At 37.0% G+C, this 27,063-nt stretch overlaps 1 protein-coding gene and 1 long non-coding RNA gene across 2 annotated transcripts; one reads left to right on the top strand and one right to left on the bottom strand.

The window, feature by feature from the left end:
• Positions 1–6,080: 6,080 nt before the first annotated feature.
• On the bottom strand, positions 6,081–8,372 carry LOC120580564 (uncharacterized). Its single transcript, XR_005646297.1, has 3 exons — positions 8,213–8,372; positions 7,932–7,999; positions 6,081–6,393 (listed from the first exon to the last, which is right to left on the bottom strand). It is a non-coding gene; the product is annotated as an uncharacterized lncRNA (long non-coding RNA).
• Positions 8,373–15,826: 7,454 nt separating this feature from the next.
• Positions 15,827–16,537, top strand: LOC120578153 (uncharacterized mitochondrial protein AtMg00810-like). Its single transcript, XM_039830418.1, has one exon. The coding sequence runs from the start codon at positions 15,827–15,829 to the stop codon at positions 16,535–16,537; it is 711 nt and encodes a 236-aa protein (XP_039686352.1).
• Positions 16,538–27,063: the final 10,526 nt, after the last annotated feature.

The raw sequence follows: 27,063 nt of genomic DNA, 5'->3' as shown, positions 1-27,063 counted from the left end.
CAACATTCATAGTGAGCCACAATCTAAAAGAAAGCGAACTTTTTTAGACAACTATCAGCGGCAAAATATTTGTGAGGTTTTGATCAATTCAAGCTCTGGTAGAAAAATTAATAAGGGGGTTGTTAAACGGTTGTCTTCTTCCTATCAAGTATCCGTAGATGTTATTTATGCGATTTGGAGGCAAAAAATTGAAACAGGTGATGTTTATCACAAGAAAACAAAATGTGGTCGGAAAAAAAAAGTCATAGATATCAAAAAAATACGTGAAATACCGCTACACAAACGTAGCAGTCTTCGATCTCTAGCAGAAGCATTAGAGTGTACCACTGGACAACTAATGAGGTTAATAAAAAAAGGTGTTTTGCGTCGGCATTCAAGTGCACTAAAACCACACATGACAGATGATAATATGAAAGCTCGTCTTAGATTTTGTTTGTCCATGTTGGAGGAAAGTAGCATTCCATTTGAGCCAAAGTTTAAGTCAATGCACAATGTTATTCACATAGATGAAAAGTGGTTCTATGTGACCAAAAAATCTCAGAATTATTACCTTCTTGCAGATGAGGATGATCCATACCGTCCGTGCAAAAACAAAAATTATCTAATGAAGGTCATGTTTATAGTTGCAGTGGCTAGACCTAGGTTTGATTATGCAGGTCATGAAACATGGTCGGGAAAAATTGGAGTGTGGCCTCTAGTTGAAAAAGTGCCTGCAAGAAGGTCCAGTGTCAATAGACCCGCAGGGACACTCGAAACAAAACCAATCGGTTCTATTACTAGAGAAGTTAGTCGAATGTACTTAAGAGACAAGATTTTACCGGCCGTCAAAGAAAAAGTGCCACCAGAACTTGCATCGGAAACAATTTACATTCAACAAGATAATGCACCGTGTCATGTTTCTGTTGATGACGAAGAATTTCAAGCAGCGGCTTCTGAAGGTGGATTTGACATCCGTTTGATTAATCAGCCACCTAATTCTCCTGATTTAAATGTATTGGATTTGGGATTTTTTGCAGCCATTCAAGCATTACAACAAAAGAAAGTGACAAGGACGGTTGATGAATTTATTCAAGCAGTGCAAACTTCGTTTGATGAATTTTCTAGTGTGGATTCAAACAAAATATTTCTTACACTTCAGTCGTGCATGATTGAAATCATGAAGGTTAAAGGGTCCAATAAATACAAGACTCCTCATATGAAGAAAGATGTCATGCTTAGACAAGCTACACTACCCACTACACTAAATTGCGATCAAGAATTGGTTGCTGAAATTAGTGAACTCTTGCAGGGTATGGAGTGAATGACTTGTGGAGTTCAAGAATTATTCATGTCACGTAACCATTTTTGTGTTTTATGCATTGTACGTGGCGTATTTTATTCTCATATCTCGTAGCTATCTTTTGTGTTTTATGCATTGTGTACGTCAAGTATTTTATTCAATAGAAAGCAATTTTGTTTTTGGTGATAGAAACTTCTTTATATTATTTTATGAAAGGCAAAAAAAAAAAAGGAAATATTAAAGTAACCGATTGGCATAAGCTAGTACATGGATAAAGACAAAAAAGAGTACTTCACGTTGCTTCTCCAAATTGTTAACATAAGCTAGTACATTAGGGGATAAAGACAAAAAATAAAAGCAGCAGCAAAAGTTGTAGTTTTTCACTTGTTCTTATCATTGTCGAACAAAATCATGGAAACCCAGCTATATAAATCTTCAGCATATCATGAACCCATTTCTTTAACTTTTCATTTTTCTGAACCTCATCCTTTTCATGGTTTGCCAACTCCTCTTCAATCTCATTTTCAACATTCACGTTGGGCATTTTGTTTAGATCTAAATCAAGTTCAGCTTCAGCAGCACCTTCAACTGGATTAAGAACTTCATTAACATCATCAGCTTCAGCAGCACCTTCACTTTCATTAGGAATTTCGTTAAGATCAAAGTTGTGTTTGAAGCTTCTTTCTCCACCTTCAACATGATGGTGAGAATTCACTTCACCCTCAACATTTTGAATCTGTTCAACCTCCCCATCTTTCTCTAGCGAGTCTTCAACAATTCGATTCAGCAGATCCTCAGAATCTGAGTCAATTCCCAAACTAAAAGATGGTGCTTTTATAGCCATTTTCTTGAAAGCCATTTTCTTGAATTATGCAGAAGAATAGAAGGAACACTAAGTTTCTCTCTGAACAGCCTTTTTATAATAAGTGGAAGAAAACATTGGCTTGGGCTTCGTGGAGTTACTATAGAGGGAGAGGAGTATAGAGAGCCGTTTCAGTTTTTCAATACATTCATTAAAACCTGGTTTGGAGAATTGCATTCGCGTGGAAAACTGTGATGGAAATTGGAGTATTAAACTAAGGGCATTTTTGGTATATTAGCCTTAAATATGATGAAAAAAGTCAATTTTGCTTATATTTTGTCACAAGTAAGATAGTTGAATTTTGCTTATATTTCGATACGGAGGGAGTACCTTTTTTTCCTATGTCATTCACCATAAAAACCCTCCAAAAGTCAAATTTAAACATGGTCTGGGGCTTTTCGGATTATACAAACCGAAACTGCTCTGATAGTTTTGGATAATATAATCCGAAACCTCCAAGACTATATGGACTCTGGCATTTCAATCAAGGTTTAGACGATTTGTGGTGTGTTTAATGAATTTATGGTTGGTTTATGCATTTTAAACATTTTCTTTGATTATAGTTACAATCCAGGATAGGTTTATGGCTATAAGTAGCCTTGGATGCTTCAACATAATCATCCATTCTTCATTTCTCTTCATTTCTTACTTTTTTTGCCCTTTCTTTTTAGTTAAGAGTGTTTATGATATCATGGTCACTATTGACCCCTCATACAATCCCTGAAATTGCTTTGCAGTTTATGCGGGGATTGTACGTCTGTCAACATACATGTTTGATATCAAATACGACACAATTTCTTTATATTTTTTTATTTATTACAAAAGCCTTAAAAACCTATCAATATATTTTGGATTGTAGAATCTAAATAGAGGGTATTTTTGGAAGAAAAAAATAGGGCGTGCGAGAATAAGATAAGGTGGAAAAAGTAATAATCTATATGCAGCAGCCAGAGTATATACTTCGCAGAAAAGAAGAAAAAAAAGAATGTGGAAAAGGCTTCATATAAAACCCGCTCTCAGGGACCTCTTCTATTCTTTAAATGAATATTATTTTTTTAAACATTCGGGGGATTGGTAATAATGATTCCCATCTTGCTTTTCGTGATATGTGTCGATTGCATAATTCGTCGTTGGTTTTTGTTGTGGAACCAATGGTGGCGTATGATGCTATTCATAATTGGTTTTGGAGAAATGTTCATTTTACTAATTATTGTCTTAATATTAGGGAGCCTCTCATTCCTAACCTCTGGGTTGTGTGCGGTTCGGAATTTGTATATACTGTGATTTTTGTCTCTTCTCAGTGTTTGGTGCTGGAGCGAAAATAACTTTCAAAAGATCGATTTACAAGAGAGAGAAAATAAATGTCAAAAGATCGATTTACAAGAGAGAAAAAATAACTTCCAGAAGATCGAGATAGTTTTATAACATAATTTTTCTTCTCCATATTTGTATCTAAACAAACTAAATTATTTTATTACGATAAACAAACATAAAATATATATTTTTTTAATTTATTTTTGTGGTGTCTTGGGTTCGAACCCCAAACCTTACATATATTATGCATTGTCCTTACCCAACAAAGCTAAGCTCACCAAGACAATTTTTTTTTTTTAAATCTCTAAATTATTGAATGTTAAAATGATTTTTGTTTTAATCTATATCAAAGGGGGAGCAAAATAAGTATCAAAAGGTGAACGTAATTTTGTATAAAAAAATCAATTTATATAGTTATATCTAAATTAATTAATTTTTTTATTTTACGAATTGATTGTTATTACGAATTTGATTTAACGGTAAAAACGAAAAGGATGAATCTGTGAACAAACTCACAGCAACTATGTTAATAGCATAAAACGGCAAAATACTGAATCCTACACATATGACTATATTTAAGTCTCTGGAATACCCATGTCTCCGGATCTGCAACGTTGACGACTCCAAAGTCATTGATTTGATTTGCACTGGATCGAAGCTAATCTGACTATCTGAATCGAACAAATACCTAAACAAAACAAGGAAGATAAATGATGTCGTATAAAGATGACGAACAAAACAATGTCGCACTAAGACGACGAAATCACAAAAGAAAAAGCGAAATAGATGTGAAAATCACTAATTTTTATAAAAAGTAAATAGAAAAACGAGTTAATTAGAGGGGTGATTTTGGGTCAAAAATTGACCCTAAATCACCTCTCTTTGATGGATGAAGGAGAAGAAACTAGGGTTTTAGTGACGTCTCACAAGAGAGAAGGGAAAGGTGGGGCCTCACAGTATGCATGATTATTACTTTTTCCATTTTATACGTTTATCACACGCTCTATTCTTTTTTAAATACTCCTTTTTTGGACTAAATTATCTGAAACAAATTTTTAGATATTTTCGAATTGTATAATTCGAATTATTGTTTGCCCTGATTTTTAAAGAAACAACTGCGTTTATTATTTCAATGACATAGTTATAAATGAACAAAACATAAAATAAATGTAAATGTATACAAAATTAAAGGAACAAAACTGATAGAAATTCTCATTTTATTAACATATCAATACATTTACAATAAAGTTGAAGATTAAAACTTATTACATAAAATATTCAAACACTTAATGCTAATTGATTAAAAACCTAAAGCTAAACATGTGGTGCAAGAAGATGGGGGAGGGTGGAGATAGGGGGAAGGAGAGAAGGATGGAGGGAGGGTGGGGGTTGGGGCAAGGTTTGATTCTTGTCTAAGGCGGAAGAGACCTTGATGGTCAACGATACACCCAAGCAGACCAACCTCACACCCAGACAGATGTTGCTTCTTTGTAGCATGGCACCATCCACATTGACCATTCATACAATCCCTGAAATTCTAGATGTCATACCCTATTTTTGGACCAGTTAAAGTTTTTTATTCGTCTTTTAAAAGCCGAGAAGTTTCGTCGTCTCAGAGGAAATTTCAAAGAGGTATTTTGAAATACCTCATTTATTTTTATTTTCTTTATTAACTTCTTAACCTCTTTTTAGTTATTCAAATCGAATGGATAAGTTTCGTTAGTTTACTGCAGTTATAGTTTTAAATTCAAATCTAGGCAGTTATTTTTGTATAAACAGTAGTTTTCCTTAGGGAAAAAAGTGTCACAATTCTATCATACAAAAACTTACACTCAAATTATCCGCATGGAAGAGAGAAACGAGTCACAAGTTGCAATGTATGAATATGTGTACCAACTTACATTCAATCAATACAATTCAAGTTCATTTCTTTAAATGTCTTTACAATTTGCAATTTACTTGTTTCTTTTGAGCAATTCATTTACAGTTATCTACACCAATTTCAATTGGGTTCAACTGGGTTGAATTCGATTGCTTTTTCTTACTTTATTTTATTTATCAAGTTCTTCAAGAATAACATTCAATTTCTGGAAAATAACAAGCACAAATATGTCCTTAAGATACTGGTTGATCTTGTAAGTAACTATGTTTTAAACAAGCGGTTGTTTACCAAAAGTGTAAACAGATGTAACACAGCACCACAACTATCATCAGAAATTGATTTAAACTATTATCCGTGTCATTCATTTACACAATTGAGCATAGAATACACATATTGAACATAGTTACAACAAGAACAAATTTATAACAAATCATTAAACATAGTTTTAGTTTTCAGCCAAATGACTTATAGCTAAATTCATTTTCAGTAAATCACAACCTGAATAAAGAATACAAAAAGAATATCATATTCTATAAGCCTAGCATAGAAGATAGTAATGATTCTAATTTGAAGGATAGAAAATTATGCCTAATAAGAGCAAGAAAAATATTCTGGTATTGAACCTAGATTAGATCGTCCACCCGTAGTTAAAAACATAACGCAATGATCTTTATAATACACGTTATTTATTCGATAAAGCCCTATGACTGAGTTAAATATAATCTCTTATAAACGACGAATTGGTACGAATAAGTTAACAATGTGTTTAGAAATAACAAACATTCGCAATCACTATTGGAGCATATAATAAATGCATCAACAATGCCATAACACGTGTAATCAAAAGACATATTGACGGACAGGTCCCATAACAATATTAGTCATTAACGGTCTCAATTGAAGATAGGCTCACGAATATTAGGCATAAGCAGTCTCAACTGGAGCATACATTAATGGATTAACAATTTAATATCACATCTTCTCAAAGGATCCATTTACGGGTAGGTCCTACAACAAAGATGTCTAAACAACATGCAGAGTTGTCTTTCAATTAACCTGACAAAAAGAAAAAATGCAGACAGTTTTATAAGTATGAGTGCTCATATTAACATATATAACTTGATTTTAACATGTTAGAAACTGAAATCTACATAATATAATTGAACATACCAATAGAGATCATGTCCTTTAGATTGACAGAAGGATTGAGCAGCTAATATTGTTCATCAGTGGTTGTGAAAATATTGCTAATAACAACACGTACATACTGAAATACCTAGCAAAAACACGGTAGAAACTAAAATAGTCATTTACAGTTCAACACCATTAAGGATAACTTAAAATTTGATGAATATCATAACAACACTTAATTGCATCTTATTGTAAATAGTTCATGTTGTGTATTGAATTAGAAATTTAAATTCTATAGAAGAATCGTCACCAAGATGCTTTCAAAGGCGTAGAAGAATCTAAATGGTAACAACAATGCACACAAAGCAGACATAGAAACTGCGGTGGCAAAAACTCTTACAACAATGCAATGAAAGGCGTAGAAACAGTCATGACCAAATCAAAGCGCTTAATTAGCAAAACAAATCTTTCTTTTAACTATCAAATACCAACACAAAATGTCTACCTAAATTTGATAAAATGAGCGAGAGAGAATAAGAATAAAAAAGACCTATCAAACACTTAGAATGAAAAATGGATTTCTTAAAAGGGAATGACGTGTAACTGATACTAAAATTGACAAAATGGTAGATGCACTATCTGCATGGCATGGAATCTCTCTCATACTCACTTTCACTGCAGTCAAACAACACCATAAAGCAATAAAATTTGATATCATATAATTTCACAATGTCAAAATCAAAGAAAAATAAACTATTTAGTTGTTCTCAAATTCACAGAGAATGATTTGATCCCATATGATAAGCACAACAATGCAATGAAAGGCATAGAAACAATCATGAATTTTTTTTGTAGATGCAATGTGAATCGGCCTTCACATATCAGATCACACAACATGACCAAATCAAAGCGCTTAATTACCAAAACAAATCTTTCTTTTAACTACCAGTGGACCAAAACTCTAGTTCTAGATTATTAAAAGATACAAAATATAGGGCGCCAAATATATAAGACAACTAAATCATAGCAAGAAACTTTGATATGTAAATAAATCAAAATTAGATCTAGAAACATCCAGTGTGTTGACATCAAAATAATGGAAACCTTGTAGAATTATCCAAACAATCCCAAGCTATATCAAGATCAACATTAGCTATATATAGAAACATCCAGTGTGTTGGCTGCAACCAAGAATTGCCATTTTTGCCATGTTATATAGGTTTATCCCACTAGCGGAGCTGATAAAAAATGTGATTTTATGTTGACATATTCAAATTCTAAAAGTAAAAATAGGTCAAGATATGTAGGAGTAACTTCAGACTTTGGTCATTATTCATCAAGAATAGAAATAACATGGCATTAAGAATCATAGTCATAGACTCAACCATGCTCAACCACCCTATCTACAGCTCAGCTCAATCTATCAATGTAGTCCGAAAAAAATGGAAAATTTAAAAACTTACTCGACCAGTCCACAAATAAAAGCACAAAAGAAAACCTTCAAATAAGGCCTTTATTTTGCCAAGGAAGCCTGTAATGGTACACCATAATTGTTAAATTCAAAAATGGGAGGAGAAAAAACAATAAGTTTTAAATTACAGGCATAATGGGAGCTATTATCTATTCCATGTCTTGATTTAAGAAATGCACTGAGAAGACCTCAACTAAGTTTTAATGATCCTTTTATCAAACAGTTAGAATGCAAAGTAGCATTTCTTTGTACTATAATTGTTCATTTCTTTACCTATAATTGTGCATTTCTTTGTACTATCAAATGAAGCCCTTACATATTGTTAAATATTATTTCAACTTCACACTACCTGCAAGCAGAACAATAAAATAAAATTAAAAAGCTCAAAAATCCCAATTGCCTAAAAAACCTACAACAATTTATATATGGTCTTTGGTGAAAAAACAAAATGAAAAAACAACTAAATAAAGATTAATTTACCAATTAGCAATCCATGTAGATGTCATCAAGTCCATATTTGCAGCAACTCTTTTATAGAACCTTGTACTGCACTTCAATCATTTGAATGTTTATCTTCATAAACCAAAACAAAGAATGAAAGTAAATCAATCAATTTTAGTTTTACCTTGTATGAACTTACTATTGAGTATAACAATTAATTGAATAATAACTACAAATTTTACCTTGCATAGACTTATTTCCCTTCTTTAAGCCTCATAAAATTCATTTAAGTTATGGAGTTATAGAGAACCAAAGCCATATTTTCAACATATCAATCATTCAACCTTCAAATGTCATACAACCCAAACCAAAGGAAATCTATAAATTATGCGCTTACAAAAAAAAAAATTGAAATGAAGTGTTAGTTCCAAATATATAGCAAAATTAATCCCTACACACAAAGAAAATCTATGAATCACTTGAATTGTTTCTTCAAAAAATTCAACAAAATCAAATAAAAGGTGACAACTAGGGTACCTATGGAAGAATGATGAGTAATTTACCCCAACCAATGAACATATCTTTTTAGGTGGTATCCATAAACTATCTTGACCCCACCAATAAATTGCTCATTATGATTGGTTGGTAGGTAAATTACCCACCATTTTTCAAAGGTAATCTAGAAAAAACCCAAATAAAAACTATTAAATATCACTAGACTGGTGACCCGTGCGTCGCACGGGTCTTATTAGGCGAAATATAGTTGCTAATCTTAATATGAAATGAATTCCGAAACAAAATAAAAATGACATTTAATATTAATGTATTGTAAGATGATAGTAATATATTGTTAATTAAAATGCAACACCAGCATACATAATGAAGTTGTACATTCTCCTAAATATTGTGGGTTTTTTATGCTACACGTTACGAAATACTTCCTCATAGACGACGTTGGATGTCATTTCAGTGTTTTCACCGTCTTCATCTTAGATTAATATCTTCAACTCTTCTCTAGAAGTAACCCTCGAAAGTCGAAACAACAACAAACAACAATAAGAAATACTTATACTTTTTCCTTATGATAAGAGTGAAATTTTGGTATAATTCTCAACTAAATAAGTTCTATCAATTGCTATTAAATAAAATTTATCTTTTTAAACTATAGAATTGCAACAAATATTATTTCATGTCTTCTATAGTATTGAGAGAATGTTGCGCTACACCAAAGAAAAAAAGAGAGAGAATGTTGCGAATTCAAAATCCGGACACAATTTAAATAATAACATACGGATCACTACAAAAATATTGAGATTGCAATTATTATTTCCATTTTGCTGAATATACAACAATGACATATCTGCAGCAACAAATCTCGTCCTTTGCTTATCCAAAAGTCATAGAAAACAGTGCATATAAACTTAAAGTAAATGTTGTTATATAAATTTCACCATTGCATGGGAATCTGCTAACATCGACATCAAGTAAACAGCAAAACACTATTTTTATTAGTTTTAATTTTTTAACTATATGAATTCTAATTCTTTTAAAAATTTGACTTTCTGAACAGGGTAATTCCCAATAATGTAACCATTATTACTCCATTTTGGTCCTCATTAAAAATAGCGGAGTTCACAACATCGCCGGTATATGCTAGAATGTCGTAATTTAAACATAACGCAAGAGTGGTAGCTTAGACATTATGAGTTTGTTGTGCAAACACTGTATTCTTTATCCAGGATTTCAGGTATATATAGCTACCTTTCTCTGCATTCAAAACACACAAACAATTGCTGAGTGGATATTAAAAAATGAGGATGGTAGATATTCTAAAAGAATGGTCTTAATATAAAAGAATGCATGAAGCCGTTCCATTATTTCCTAAAAGAATGCACTTAAAGTGGAGTAAATACACACACACGCACTGCATTGTATTCTTTTTTTGACTGAAATAACAACAATAAATCGCAGTCATGGCTAATTACAAATGCAAAAAAATATAGAGCAATTTAATTAAACGCAGCAATGTTGTTTCAACAAAAAGATTCAAAATATCTGATACAAAAGGGTCTAGAAATAATACTTATGAAACAAAAGTTGAAAAACTTGCAACATATGAACCCAAAACCAATTCTGGAGGCTTAGAAAAATCTTAAATATCAAACGATAATTAAACTACTGAAGAACAAATTATAGTCTTTATAACATGAAACAAACTTCTGAAACTTAAAACTAAAAATAACATACATCCAACAAAGTCCTCCATCGTAAAAATCCCATGATGCCACCAACGCTTGCTCCACAAAATGCCCATAATGCAACACCTTCATTTAAAGTTAACACCACGTTCAGTAGGTTTGCAAACAAAACGACTTAAAAAAAATTAAACAAACAATACCGCCAAATTGTTGATGTCATGTCGGAATGATAGGTTAAACGTGAAATTATTCACCATTTCAACAGTAAAATTATTGATGATAGGTTAAACGTGAAAGGAAGATTGTTGTTGAATGCTGGAGCAACATTTGTCCTATCAACAGCAAAATGCATCGGAGGGAGTAAAAGCACATAATACGCACCAGAAGTTGATTGAGTTCTTCTGATAGCCAAGTTAGAAATCACATAATACGCACCAAATTATTAAATATATTCAAATTGAAGGGAGTAAAAGCACATAAACAAATTAAATCCTCGTAAAATTCTTATGTTTTGAACTATAGTGTTTCTTTACCTAATAGAACACACGATGATGAATAACTTGGTTTTATAGAACACCAATGAGTCTCTTCTAGAATACACAATTTTCTTATTATATCCAAAACTTGCAAGCGTCAATAGTATCAATAAAACCACCACATTACAGAAATAAAAAACTCCAATTAGAAAGAAAAAAACAAACTGATAAAATAAAATAAAATAAAATAAAGAAGACTTATAGAGGGAAGACAGAACCACAACTAACAAAAGGAAGAAGAGAATCATGCCTGGTTTCATTCAATATCTCAATGGAATCATTCATTATAAGAACCAGCTGTAGCAAAGAACCATCAAACATAAATATTAAACCACTTTTAAATTGCAAACAAATCAAAGAGTGCCTAATATTAGTGGAGATATGCCGGCATATATAGCCATGAGTGTTGGTGTTGTAACATGTTCATATGCATGGCCATGGGAGCAAAATAGTGTTCAGTATAATAGTTCAAGATGAAAGTAAAACTGATGTGTGTTGGATGTATATATATAGCAGAAAATCAAGGTGCTGCATTCGGTGCATCTGAGTGGGAAAATGGAGAGTTAGGCTAAGTTGTGAAATGTGCAATTTACATGGGTTACCGATGGAAAATATTAATTGGAGTGCATTGTTCAAAGAGAGGATAAATTTTAGCTTAGGTAACCAAAAGGAACCGAATGGTTTTGGATTAATTCACTGAAAATATTTTTGAAATTCAAATTGCAAATGCCTTAGGAGGAAAATATTTTTAGGTTAACCTCATTAGCATTAAATGCTGCAGTTTTAGAGCCAAAAAAATTAGGGTTAAGTTGTTGCTAACCTAACAACTTTAAGGAGTAAGGGATATTATCTACAAACCTCCTAAACAGAGAAGCCAGAATTAGTGCCAAAGGATAAGAGGATCCACAAACCTCCTAAATGGTTGGATAACTACGTGGGATCCCTTGACCAATTTAGAAATTTAGCTATTTACAGCTACCAAAACTTTTAAAGAACTGCTATATCAAATTTTTCATTTTTTTTTACTTTCTGTTATGCTATGTTATCTACAATTGTGGCAATTCTGTTAGTAGAAGGCTCTTTAAAACCCTTTATCATTCAATGAATAAAGCAAGCAAAATAGATTCAATTATCTCTCTCTGATTTTTTTGACTTTCTTCCTTGGAGTTTTTAGCTATACTCCAAATAGCTTTTCTGTAACTACTTGAAGTACTTTAATGTTTATGGGAGAGGGAGAAACAAAGGGAATTGCAATTAAAGAGATCAAGTACTTGTTATTGACACTTACAAAGTAAAAAAATTGAATCTATATGCAGAAAGAGAGAGAGAGAGAGAGAGAGAGAGTCAAAAGAATATTTACATTGATTTAGGCATAACTAGGCATAATTAGTTTACCCTTTATGCAATTGTAATTCCTGTATATATTACATGTTGATGATCAATAAAAGATATCGAAATATTTTCCTATATGGTATCATCAGCTAGGTTTTCGATCAACCTTCTCTCCTAGCCACCACTCAAATTCTTCCGCACCACTCAAACTATCCCTTACCTGCTGCAGCCATGGTAGCCACAACATCTGAAGCAGCGACTCAACAACCCAAATTCCACACTGCTTTTGCAATCACCAACGTGAAATCCATCATTCCAATCACGTTGGATAATGATTCAAGCCTCTATCTCTCATGGTCTGCGCTGTTTCAAGTTCAAGTTTGTGTTCATAACGTGCTTGATCATATCATCCCTCCCATCGATGAAAAAGAAAAACAAACAGCAGAAGCAACAAAGAAAACGATCCTGGTCTCTGGAAACGTCTCGACGCGGTCGTTTTGCAGTGGATGTATGCAACTTTAACCCAGGATATTCTCAGCTCCATTCCTTAAAGTTGTTGGAAAAGAATTGCTGCTATGTTTCAAGATAACAAGCATTCGAGAGCAGTCCACCTCGAACATCAATTCGCCAACACACACTTGGATGATTTCCCGTCAACAAAAGCACACTGCAATCGCCTGAAACTCCTCGCAGATCAACTCTCAAATGCTGATATTCTCCCGTCAACAACACTCGTCTCGTGTTGAAAATGATTTCTGGACTGACAGATTCGTATGCAGGTTTCGTTACATTCATTCAGCAACATGATCCCTTGCCGACATTTGAAACGGCGAAATCCCGTATGGAATTAGAAGAATCCACCATGATTCAACGTGTTGCACGCGAATCCAGCAACCAATCATCTGTGACGGCCTTACTCATGAAATCAGAAGATGCAAACTCATCTCCCTCTACCTCTCATGTCAATCCCGTGAGATACCCTCTCAACAACAACGGCGGTAACAACGGGAAGAACTCTGGTAGAGGTGGTCGTAGTAACAACGGCGGTGGTGGCTCGGGTGGATCTCAGAACTATGGTGGTGGAGGATGTGGTCAGTATCCTCAATGGCAGCAACAATTTCCCTGGCAACAACAATGGCAACAATACCCTTGGGCTCCTCCTCCATGCCCTTACCCATCTTATTGGGCTAAACCGAATGCTGGCCCAAAACAACAACAATCTGGTATTCTTGGACCAAAACCCCAACCTGCTGCTTTTACTGCCACTGGACCAAGCCCGACAGATATTGAAGCGGCTCTTCACACCCTACATCTTGCTCAGTCTGACCCTTCCTCGTATATGGACACTGGAGCAACATCTCACATGACATCTACAAATGGTATTCTCTCATCTTATTTTAATTTGAGCAAAAATAATAGTATTATTTTAGGAAATGGCCATTCTGTTCCGATTCATGGTTTTGGAAATGCTAACTTACCTCCCCCTCATCCTCCACTAGCTTTATCAAATGTCCTTCATGCACCAAAATTGATTAAAAATTTAATTTCCGTTCGTAAATTCACTACCGATAACCATGTTTCTGTTGAATTTGATCCGTTTGGTTTTTCTGTGAAGGATTTTCAGACGGGGATGGTTCTAATGAGATGTGAGAGTCAAGGCCAGCTATATCCTATCACCAACATAACCAAAAATAAGACTGGTTTTCCTTCCGAGTTTGCAGCTTTATCCACTTCTGTTTGGCACGATCGTTTGGGTCACCCAGGAGCATCTATTTTAGATTCTCTCAGAAAAAATAAAATGATTGATTGTATTCCTAATTCAAAAATAAATTCAACTTTTTGTCATTCTTGTCCTCTTGGTAAACATGTTAAAATGTCATTTATTGACTCATATAACTCTACTTTTATGCCATTTGATATATTACATAGTGATGTATGGACATCTCCCGTATTGAGTACTTCCGGTCATGAATATTATGTGCTCTATTTGGATGACTATTCGAATTTCTTGTGGACTTTCCCAATTTCACAAAAATCGCAAGTTTTTCCAACTTTTGAAAATTTAAGAGCATATATTAAAACTCAATTTCATCGGGAAGTTAAAAATATTCAGTGTGATAATGGTAGAGAATATGTCAATGGTCCCTTTCAAAAACTTTGTGAAGCAAATGGAATTTCATTTCGTTTCTCGTGTCCTCGTACTTCTTCTCAAAATGGCAAAGCTGAACGAAAAATTTGTTCTATTAATAATATAATTTGGACTTTACTCATTCATGCTTCTTTACCACTAAATTTTTGGCACCATGCTCTACAAATGGCAACTTATCTACTGAATATTTTACCAAATAAAAAGTTGAAATATCAATCACCTCTCAAAATTCTTTTTCAAAAAGACCCATCCTACACTCATTTACGAGTTTTTGGTTGTTTATGTTACCCTCTTTTTCCATCAACCACTATAAATAAACTCCAATCTCGTTCCACCCCATGTGTCTTCTTAGGATATCCTTCAAATCATCGTGGGTACAAATGCTATGACTTATCCCTAAATAAAATCATTGTTTGTCGCCATGTCATATTTGATGAATCAGAATTTCCTTTTTCAAAGATGCACACTCTCAATCCAACCAATTATCAATTTCTTGATGATGAAGTGTCACCTTACATAAACCACTTTATCACACAAACTAGCCCAAGTCCAAGGACACCAAACATCACTCATCAAAACTCTCAACCACCTGCTCAACTAGGACTGGCCCCAAATCTACCTACCTCAGACCAACCTACCTCTCCACTGGCCCAAACTTTGCTTTCTACATCTACTCCATCAAATATTCCATCTCCTGCTATTTACCAATCTACCGTTAGTTCCGTCAACAAACCAGTAACGAGGAGCCAACATGGCATTTTTAAACCCAACCAAAAATACATCAATCTCCACACCGAAGTCACAAAATCTCCTCTCCCTCGTAACCCTGTGTTAGCACTAAAAGACCCGAATTGGAAAATGGCTATGGATGATGAATACAATGCTCTAATTCAAAATAAGACGTGGGATTTAGTGCCCCGTCCACCTGATGCAAATGTTATTCGTTCTATGTGGTTTTTTAGGCATAAAGAAAAATCTGATGGTTCTTTTGAGAGGCATAAAGCCCGACTTGTAGGTAACGGTGCAAGTCAACAGGTTGGCATAGCTTGTGGATAGACCTTTAGTCCGGTTGTCAAACCAACCACCATCCGAACGGTACTCAGTATTTCCTTATCTAAAGCATGGAAAATTCATCAATTAGACGTCAAGAATGCTTTTCTACATGGTGAACTCAAAGAAACAGTGTACATGCATCAACCATTGGGCTTTAAGGATCCAAATCTTCATCACCATGTCTGTCGTCTGCGAAAATCTTTCTATCGGGTTCTCTCAAAGCAAGTCAGACAACTCTCTTTTCATCTACCGGAAATATGCACACATGGCCTATCTCCTTCTTTATGTTGACGACATCATTCTCACTGCATCTTCTGACGATCTTCGCAAGTCAATAATATCACGACTCAACTCTGAATGTGCTATGAAAGACTTGGGACCACTGAGTTATTTTTTGGGTATTGCAGTTACTCGACATGATGGTGGTTTGTTCTTATCTCAGAAAAAGTATGCAGATGAAATTCTTAAGCGAGCAGGCATGTCATCATGCAAATCATGTCCCACTTCAGTTGACACTAAACCGAAGCTTAGCGCTAAGACTAGCACTCCCTATGAAGACCCATCATTATACCGTAGCCTTGCCGGTGCTCTCCAATACCTCACTTTCACGAGACCCGACATTACATATGCGGTACAACAGATATGTCTTTTTATGCATGATCCCATGGACAATCACATGCACTCTCTTCGACGCATTTTGCGTTACATTCAAGGAACTAGTCACTATGGTTTACATCTTTATCCATCATCCACTACATCGTTGATCTCTTACACAGATGCTGATTGGGGAGGATGTCCCGACACTAGACGATCTACCTCCGGTTATTGTGTTTTTCTTGGAGAGAACTTACTATCATGGTCGTCCAAACGTCAACCCACATTGTCTTGATCCAGTGCTGAAGCTGAATATCGTGGAGTTGCCAATATCGTCTCTGAGTCATGTTGGTTACGTAACCTACTTCTCGAACTACATTGTCCGATACACAAAGCTACTATGGTGTACTATGATAACGTTAGTGCCATATATCTTTCTGGTAATCCTGTTTGTTATACCCTGATTTTGGACCTAAAAATACTCGTTCAAATTTCTTTTCTAACACTGATATTTGTCAATTCGCTGTTGTTTTACTCTGAACCTTTACTCTCTTTTCATCTGCATATTTTACTGTCTCTGTCTCAAAGTACGTTCAAGCATGATTTTCTTGCATAAAACTATCCAAAGTGCTTTTCTTGCATTACAAGTCATTTGAAAACTCTCTGAATCATTGCATTACTTTTCTTGCATTTTATTTCAAAAATCATACAAAAAGGGTATTTTGGTCATTTCCTGCAGTGGAACCCATTTTAGTCCCTGTGTTTGTCTCTGAGTCTTTTCAACCTGTCTGTACAAATCACTGTTGAGTCTTTGTTTTAAAAAAAAACCATTTCAAAAAATCGCATCTGAGTCAGTTTGAGTCAGTTTAGTCCCTAGGGGCATTTTGGTCTTTTCCTGTCAAAATTTCGGCAGAGAGGTATTTTGAAATACCTCATTTTTGTAATTGGTTCATTTTAGTCCTTTTGTTGATTTTATTTTATGTTTCACTTTACTTTTTTTCCAATTTACCAATTTTAATTCAATTTTATTTTTAATTGCATTCTGGTCCCTCAAACAAGTTTCTAGAATTGCACTTTAGTCCAAAACTTTTTTAAATTGCACTTTTAGTCCATTATTATTAATTGCAGTTTAGTCCTCAATTTTACTTTTTTGCAGAAAGGCCCCTAAATCCAAAATAGGTGTCATCATCTCATTAATCCAGAATCACACATGGCAGCCTATAAAAGGTGCACAGTGCCACACAGACCCATAGATCACACGCCACATCACAAACAGATTCAGATTTTCTCTCTCTTTTCTGTTAGATCAAAACTCAGAGAACACCAAGAACACAAGAACAATCTTCAAACCCTAAAATTTTTCAGAAATCAAATTCATCAAATTCATCAGTTTTCTTTTCGATTCTCAGAGATTCATCAAATAATCTTCATCATTGAATCGTGTTGCGCTGCAATTCAAGTGCGAATTCACCACTGAAAGCGGCGAACTCAAGCACGATCACAGAGTCTTTTTGAGGAAGAAGAAGAGAGAAAGAAGATGAAGATCTAAACCAGTGAAGAAGAAGAAGGAACAACGCCGATTTATTTTCGGTTTTAAAGCAAGAAATCAACAAACAGAACCAGATTCAAGCTTTTCCTGAAGATTCCGGTTCGAAATCTCCGATTAAAACCACAGGTAACACTTAAGCTTCACTTTCTTTCTCAAGAAACATCAACAAGACGAATCAATGTAGATCTTTAAAGTTCCAAAGAGTTTCATTTGAAAAAATTGAAAACCTAAAAAAAAATACTTTCAAAACCGTAAAAGAATTTTTAGATCTACGTTGATTCAAACTCTATTTGTGAAAACCAATGCCAGATTCATGTTTAGGACAAAGAAACGAAGAGTTTGATGTATTTTTTTCGAATTTCTGGTGAGATTAGAGGTTGCCGGAAAACTGGAGATCTCGCCGGAGAAGATGAAGGTTCCGGCCAGATCTTCATCTTCTCCGGCCGCTCAATCCAGAAACCGGCGGGGGGGAAGAGAGCAGACGAGAGGCTAGTGAGAGAGAGTGAGAAGTTAGAGAGAGAAAGACAATTAGCAAATGAAATAAAATCGGCGCGCCTCCTTTTATAGGCCAGTGAACCGGACCGGTCCAAGACCGGTCCAATCCCCTTCATTCCTGGCCGTTGGATCTAGGGTTTGATCTCCTGGATCAATCTTGTGGTTCCTGTGCATCCGGATCTTTTAGGTTTGGGGTTGGGCTTTTTTCCTTTTGGTTTTGCTGCGTTTTTGTTATTTTTCTTGCTATTGACACCCCTGTTTCTTGCTATGTGAACCTCCTGCTTGCTTTATTTTTTTTCATAAAATTCCTAAAAATTCCTATATGTTTCTTGATGTATTTTTAATACTTTTGTGATGTTTTTACATGTTAAAAAAATGATAAAAATATATGTAATATTTTCTTGTTGATTTGTTCATTTTTTTGATTAAACTTGCGAACTTTCTCGCCATAATTTGTTCATGAGGTCTTGACATGATATGAGTGATTAATATGCAATTTCATGTTGAATATGCTACTGATTGTGTGATTGTTTTACTGTTTTAATGTGATTTGTTAATTTCTTTTGTTACAAGTAACATGTATATTTTGCATTTTGGTTATTGTTGTTATTTTTACCGTTTCGCCTCGTAATTCCTTGCTTGTTTTCTTACCATTTTACACCTTGTTTTACTAACTATTTCATTTCATGTTTCATCCATATCATGAGCATCTTGACTTTTTCATCTCAATTTCTCATAGTTTAGGCATTTTTACCTTAAATTCTATGTTAAAATGTCATGTAATATTTTAGGTAGTTTAAGTTTCCTTTTAATTTCTTGCAAGACCATAGAATGTAAACTAGGGCCAATGTAACGGACAATGGACTCTCTATAGTGATGTACACCGACACGAGCACCGACACACACACACATTGTATGTTTACCGCTTTAGATGTATGCTTAGGAAACGCGATACTTAGAAAAATACTAATTTTTTCAAAACAAGCAAATTCCATCACTTGAAAATTTTTCCAAATAAACCTTGGAGTCAAAACTCCATTGAATTTTCTTTTTATTTTCTTAATCAAACTCAAATGAACTCTAATTCCAACTTAGACCTTTTTTTAATAATAATTGAACCAACTATTCACCATTTTTTTCTCTCATGCTTTTACGGCCTCTTTCTCTTCTTCAAAACCATTTTCCAAAACTTAAAATCAATCAAACATTTTCTCCCTTCCAATAAAACCATTTTTGAAAGAGAACTACATGGAATTTTGATCGCTTAAAAGGGTATGTAGGCAAGAGGTCAAAACCTCTCCAAGTCCAATAAAATCAAATCTCAAACATTTTCTCCCTCCATTCTTAACCTAAATAAACAACTTCTTTTTTTATAAATAGCATTAAAAAATAAAGCCTAGACATAAAACTAGGAAAACGGTTCCTATAGAGTACTATAGTCATTGCGGGTGCCTAACACCTTCCCGTAACGAAAACGACCCCCGAACTTAGAATTTCTAAGGGTTTTCTCAATTTTGCCCTTCCCAAGAAAAAAATAGAGAATATCAAAGATTGAAAGGTTCAAGCCTAATTAATGACTTGATACCCCGAAATCGTGATAACAGAAATGGCGACTTCACTGGGGATGTTTTAAGCGGGTCACGCCTAGTTTTTCGTAGTTTATGTTTACGCTTTGTTTTATTGCTTACATATGTGAATATTTGTTTATTTTCATTTGACGTGTGGGGTGAGAATATCAAAAGTCCTATACCCGGGCTGAGTGAACTTATGAATAGGTAGAGATATAATCGACAATTCGATCCGAGGGTTGCCTCGTGTATTGGGTTATGCGATCAATCTCACATAGCTGAGGCATTTTGGAAGTAATGTTGTCGGCGTGTGTTGTCATGCTTAGGCACTTTGCTTTCAATTGTTCGACGATGCTATGGACCGTAGTTACCAAACCCATCCCTGGCCTTTTTAGGACGTAGTGCGGTGGCTAAATTGAGTGTTGTCTCAAGTTTTAGTCGTCACGCGATACTACACTCAAACTAGACCTTCTTGCGAATAAACATGGAACGGACGTTGTCCTGTGCCACCATGATATGCGTAAGAGAGGTTGCGGTTTGGGAACTTCATTAGAACCTTGGTTACTATTATCCTAAGCCCTAGTTTACCGGACACCGTGTCCACCCGTGGCCCCTCGATTTTGAATCTCAACCCTCCATATTTTCTCTGTAATTGAAAAACAATCATGCATACATGCATAAATTTTTCTCATGCATTCATCGAAGGACTGGACAAATTAAAAACTTTGTAAACATTACAGGTATGAAGAAGACTAAATCCTACAAGTTCAAGGAGGTTGATTTGGTTAGTTTGAGAGAATTGGCACTCAAGGTTAAGAATCAAACAGGTTTCCGACTCCGATATGGTGGTTTGCTTACTATTCTCCAGACCAATGTTGAAGAGAAGCTAGTGCACACTCTAGTGCAATTCTATGACCCGAGTTTCCGTTGCTTCACTTTCCCGGATTTCCAGTTAGTCCCTACTCTTGAGGCTTATTCCTACTTGTTAGATTCACCTATAGCCGAGAAGATGCCTTTCACCGGTCCCGGGACTTCTCTTACTCCTTTGGTTATTGCTAAAGACCTCTATCTCAAGACTTCCGATGTCTCCACTCATCTTACGACCAAGTCTCACATCCGAGGGTTCACTTCAAAGTATCTACTTGAGCGGGCTAATCTCAAAACCACTTGTCAGGACACACTCGAGGCTATTCTTGCATTGCTTATCTATGGGCTCATTCTCTTTCCGAATCTCGACAACTTTGTGGATATGAATGCTATTGAGATCTTCCATTCCAAGAATCCGGTTCCTACCTTGCTAGCTGACACATACCATGCTATCCATGACCGAACTCTCAAAGTTCGTGGATACATCTTTTGCTGCGTGCCTCTCCTATATAGGTGGTTTATTTCTCACCTTCCGAGTTCTTTCCATGACAACTTGGAGAATTGGTCTTACTCAAAGCGGATTATGGCCCTCACTCCTAATGAGGTGGTCTGGCTCACCCCCGCCGCTCAGGTTAAGGAAATTATTACCGGTTGTGGGGATTTTCTCAATGTACCTCTTCTTGGTACACGTAGAGGAATCAACTACAATCCTGAACTTGCTATGAGACAGTTTGGGTTCCCAATGAAGGCAAAGCCCATCAATCTTGCTACATCTCCGGAATTCTTCTACTATTCGAATGCCCCCCACCGGACAAAGGGAGGCCTTCATAGATGCTTGGTCCAAAGTCCGTAGGAAGAGTGTGAAACATTTGGGTGTGAGATCCGGTGTTGCTCATGAGGCCTATATTCAGTGGGTAATAGATCGAGCCGAGGAGATTGGTATGCCTTACCCTGCTATGAGACATGTGTCTGCATCTGCTCCATCTATACCTTTACCTCTACCTCCCACAACTCAGGAGATGTATCAGGAGCATCTAGCCATGGAGAGTCGTGAGATGCAGATGTGGAAAGCCCGATACAATGAAGCTGAGAATCTAATCATGACTTTGGATGGTAAAGATGAGCAGAAGACTCATGAGAACCTGATGTTAAAGAAGGAATTGGTTAAGGTCCGAAGGGAACTTGAAGAAAAAGATGAGTTGCTTATGCGGGACTCCAAGAGAGCTAGAGGACGACGTGACTTCTATGCTAGATACTGCGGTTCGGATTCAGAGTCCGAGTCTGAGGATCATCCCACCACTTCCTATGCTTGAGAGTTTTATTTGCCTGTATTGCTAAAATTTCAAAGTCTTCCCTTGGCTTAGTATTTCAAAGGGATTCACCTTATAAAAATTCCGTTTAATTTTGTTTGTTTACAAAGTTCCTAATTTGTCTAAAAACCCTTCGATGACAAAAAAAGCTTTTTCATTTGCATTTGTACATATCATGCATCATATGCATCATTCATCAAGTCACAAAAGGTTTCCAAGTGCTCACTGCCTCCTGGTTCTTCTGCCACAGTTTGAAAGGTTGCTCGTGCTCGGAAAGTCTACGAACCTGACAGAATCCATCGGACTAGATTATACAGAAAGAAGAATTTGGTAGCTATGGAAGAAGAAAATGCCCAGCTCCGTACCGAGTTAGCTTCTCTGAGGGAAGAATTGGCCAAGGCCAATGATACCATGACTGCTCTGCTAGCCGCCCAGGAACAATCAGCCACAGCTATCCCTGTAGCCACAGCTATCCCTATAGCTACAAGTGTGATCCCAACTGCATCTACTGACGCTCGCTTCGCTATGCCAACTGGGTTTCCTTATGGACTTCCACCGTTTTTCACTCCTAGTACTGCAGCAGGCACTTCTGGTACCGCTAACAATGGCCCGATTCCTGGGACGAACACTGTCTCCATCAATACTACCTTGCCTCAGACAACGGCAACTGTCACTGAGCCTCTTGTGCATGCCATATCTCAAGGTGTTAACATCAACGCACATCACGGAAGCATCCCCGTGATTAAAACCATGGAAGAAAGGATGGAGGAACTTGCTAAAGAACTCCGTCGTGAAATCAAAGCTAACCGAGGGAACGGGGACTCTGTTAAGACTCATGATCTCTGCTTGGTACCTAAGGTGGACGTCCCCAAGAAGTTCAAGATCCCAGAGTTTGACCGATACAATGGGTTGACTTGTCCCCAGAACCACATTATCAAGTATGTCCAAAAGATGGGTAACTACTCAGACAATGATTCGCTCATGATTCACTGCTTCCAAGATAGCTTAATGGAAGACGCTGCAGAATGGTATACTAGCTTGAGCAAAGATGACGTTCATACCTTTGATGAATTAGTCGCTGCTTTCAAAAGCCACTATGGGTTTAATACCAGATTGAAACCAAACAGGGAATTTCTCAGATCCCTCTCCCAAAAGAAAGATGAAAGCTTCCGCGAGTATGCACAGAGATGGAGAGGGGCAGCTGCCCGCATCACTCCCGCTCTTGATGAAGAAGAGATGACTCAGACATTCCTGAAGACTCTGAAAAAGGATTATGTCGAAAGAATGATCATTGCTGCTCCAAATAACTTCTCTGAGATGGTCACCATGGGGACTCGCCTAGAAGAAGCTGTTAGAGAAGGCATTATTGTATTCGAGAAAGTTGAATCCTCTGTAAATGCATCAAAGAGATACGGTAATGGTCATCATAAGAAGAAAGAAACAGAAGTAGGGATGGTATCTGCCGGAGCCGGTCAATCCATGGCTACTGTTGCCCCTATTAATACTGCCCAGTTACCTCCGTCGTACCCATATGCGCCATACTCTCAGCATCCCTTCTTTTCACCATTCTATCATCAGTATCCTTTGACATCGGGTCAACCTCAGGTACCCGTTAATGTCGTCGTTCAACAAATGCAACAACAGCCACCAGTTCAACAACAACAGCATCAACAAGCTAGACGTACCTTCCCTCTGATACCAATGTTGTATGCTGAGTTACTCCCGACTCTACTTCTCAGAGGGCACTGCACAACCAGACAGGGCAAGCCTCCACCTGATCCGTTGCCTCCCAGGTTCCGTTCTGACCTCAAGTGTGATTTCCATCAAGGTGCTCTGGGTCATGATGTCGAAGGATGCTACGCTTTGAAGTACATTGTGAAGAAGCTCATTGATCAAGGAAATTTAACTTTTGAGAACAATGTCCCTCATGTTCTCGACAATCCCCTTCCGAATCACGCTGCTGTAAACATGATTGAGGTATATGAGGAAGCTCCCAGACTCGATGTTCGTAACATTGCAACTCCTCTGGTGCCTCTACACATCAAGCTATGCCAAGCCTCTTTATTTAACCACGATCATACCAATTGCCCAGAATGCTTCCGTAATCCTTTGGGTTGCTACGTTGTTCAAAATGATATCCAGAGCTTGATGAACGACAATTATTTGACTGTCAGCGATGTCTGTGTAATTGTGCCAGTCTTTCATGATCCTCCTGTCAAGAGCATACCTTCGAAAGAGAATGCTGAGCCTCTAGTGATAAGGTTGCCCGGACTAGTACCTTATACTTAAGAAAAGGCTATCCCTTACAAGTACAATGCTACCATGATTGAGAACGGAGTAGAGGTGCCTCTGGTTTCCTTGGCCATGGTGAGCAACATCGCCGAAGGAACTACAGCAGCGCTGAGAAGCGGAAGGGTCCGTCCACCGTTGTTCCAAAAGAAAGCAGCTACACCTACCACCCCACCCATTGACAAAGCAACTCTGACCGATGTTTCTCCTGTTACTAAGGATGTGAGCCGACCAAGCCAGTCTATAGAGGATTCCAATTTGGATGAGATCTTGAGGTTAATCAAGAGAAGTGACTACAAGATTGTAGATCAGCTGCTGCAAACCCCATCAAAGATATCCGTCCTGTCACTACTCCGTAGTTCCGAAGCCCATAGGAATACTTTGTTAAAAGTGTTGGAACAAGCCTATGTGGATCACGAGGTCACTGTGGATCGCTTCGGCAGCATAGTTGGAAATATTACTGCTTGCAATAACCTGTGGTTCAGTGAGGATGAGCTGCCTGAAGCAGGAAAATATCACAATCTGGCTTTACATATCTCTGTGAATTGCAAGTCTGACATGCTATCAAACGTGCTGGTGGACACTGGCTCATCCCTGAATGTGATGCCTAAATCGACTCTGGATCAGTTGAGCTATCGAGAGACTCCTTTGAGAAGAAGTACTTTTCTGGTAAAAGCCTTTGACGGATCCCGTAAGAATGTTCTTGGGGAGATAGATCTGCCAGTGACTATCGGTCCTGAAACCTTTCTAATCACATTCCAGGTCATGGACATCAATGCTTCTTATAGTTGTCTCCTGGGAAGACCATGGATACACGATGCTGGCGCAGTAACCTCTACCCTGCATCAGAAATTGAAGTTTGTGAAGAATGGAAAGCTTGTTACGGTCCATGGAGAAGAGGCATATTTGGTTAGCCAGCTGTCATCTTTCTCTTGCATTGAAGCTGGATCTGCTGAAGGAACTGCCTTTCAAGGTTTGACTATTGAAGGTAAGGAGCTCAAAAAGACTAGGGCTATTATGGCTTCTTTTAAAGACGCTCAGAAGGCTATTTAGGAAGGACAGGCTGCCGGCTAGGGCAAGTTAATACAACTCCGTGAGAATAAGCACAAGGAAGGTCTCGGGTTCTCCCTAACATCAGGTGTCTCCACAGGAACTTTCCATAGTGCTGGGTTTGTCAATGCAATTACTGAAGAGGCGACTGGATTTGGTCCTAGGCTTGTGTTTGTTATACCAGGAGGCATTGCGAGAGATTGGGATGCCATCGACATTCCTTCAATCATGCATGTTTCCGAGTAATGTGTCTTGTTGCTTAAGTGTTTTGTTTTTCAAAATAACAATCCTCTCGCTCTGCCCGAAGCGAAAGTGATATTTTCTGTAAGGGCATGTTTGTTTCGGCATCGCCGTTATTAATAAAAATCGTCGTTTCTTTCACGACTTTTATTTTTAGTGCTTTTTCCTTGGAAATAATGGTAATGCCAGAAAAAACCAAAACATCTTTATTTTTTTCTTATTAATTTCAAAAATCTGCATAAAAAACCTCTTTCTAAAATCATCCAACCATTTCACGCAGATTAAGCCATAATAAACCCGTTGGGCACAGTAACCCTACGTTTCCTCCAAATTTTGAATTCCCGGTGTATGAAGCCAAAGATGAGGAAGGTGATGACATACCGTATGAGATCACTCGACTGCTCGAGCAAGAAAAGAAAGCCATTCAGCCTCACCAGGAAGAGATCGAGCTTATCAACATAGGTACCGAAGAGAACAAGCGAGAAATCAAGGTCGGTGCTGCTCTAGAGGAAGGGGTTAAAAAGAAGATCATCCAGCTCCTCCGAGAATACCCGGATATTTTTGCATGGTCGTACAAAGATATGCCAGGTCTAGATCCTAAGATTGTGGAACATCGGATCCCCACGTAGCCTGAATGTCCTCCCGGCAGGCAGAAATTGAGAAGGACTCATCCAGATATGGCTCTCAAGATTAAGAGTGAGGTTCAAAAGCAGATTGATGCGGGTTTTCTCATGACAGTCGAGTATCCTGAATGGGTTGCCAACATTGTACCTGTGCCAAAGAAGGATGGAAAAGTCTGGATGTGTGTTGACTTCAGAGACCTGAACAAAGCCAGTCCAAAAGACAACTTCCCATTACCGCATATTGATGTGCTTGTTGACAATACTGCTCAGTCCAAGGTGTTCTCCTTCATGGATGGCTTCTCCGGTTACAATCAGATCAAAATGTCCCCTGAAGATAGAGAAAAGACGTCTTTTATCACCCCATGGGGTACTTTCTGCTACAAAGTGATGTCATTCGGCCTAATAAATGCTGGTGCTACCTACCAAAGGGGAATGACTACTCTGTTTCATGACATGATTCACAAAGAAGTCGAAGTATATGTGGACGATATGATTGTGAAGTCAAAAGATGAGGAGCAACATGTCGAATACTTGACAAAAATGTTCGAAAGGTTGAGAAAGTACAAGCTTCGATTGAACCCTAACAAATGTACGTTCGGCGTCAGATCCGGAAAGTTACTAGGCTTCATTGTCAGCCAAAAGGGCATTGAAGTCGACCCTGATAAAGTTCGGGCAATCCGAGAAATGCCAGCTCCGCAGACCGAGAAACAAGTCAGAGGTTTCCTCGGGCGATTGAATTACATCTCCCGATTCATATCTCACATGACCGCAACCTGCGGGCCGATCTTCAAGTTACTCAGGAAGAATCAGCCTATTGTATGGAACGATGA

The sequence above is a fragment of the Medicago truncatula genome, chromosome 1 (assembly GCF_003473485.1).
Source record: "Medicago truncatula cultivar Jemalong A17 chromosome 1, MtrunA17r5.0-ANR, whole genome shotgun sequence".
Classification (NCBI taxonomy): Eukaryota; Viridiplantae; Streptophyta; class Magnoliopsida; order Fabales; family Fabaceae; genus Medicago; species Medicago truncatula.
This window is presented reverse-complemented; position numbering and strand designations above follow the sequence as displayed.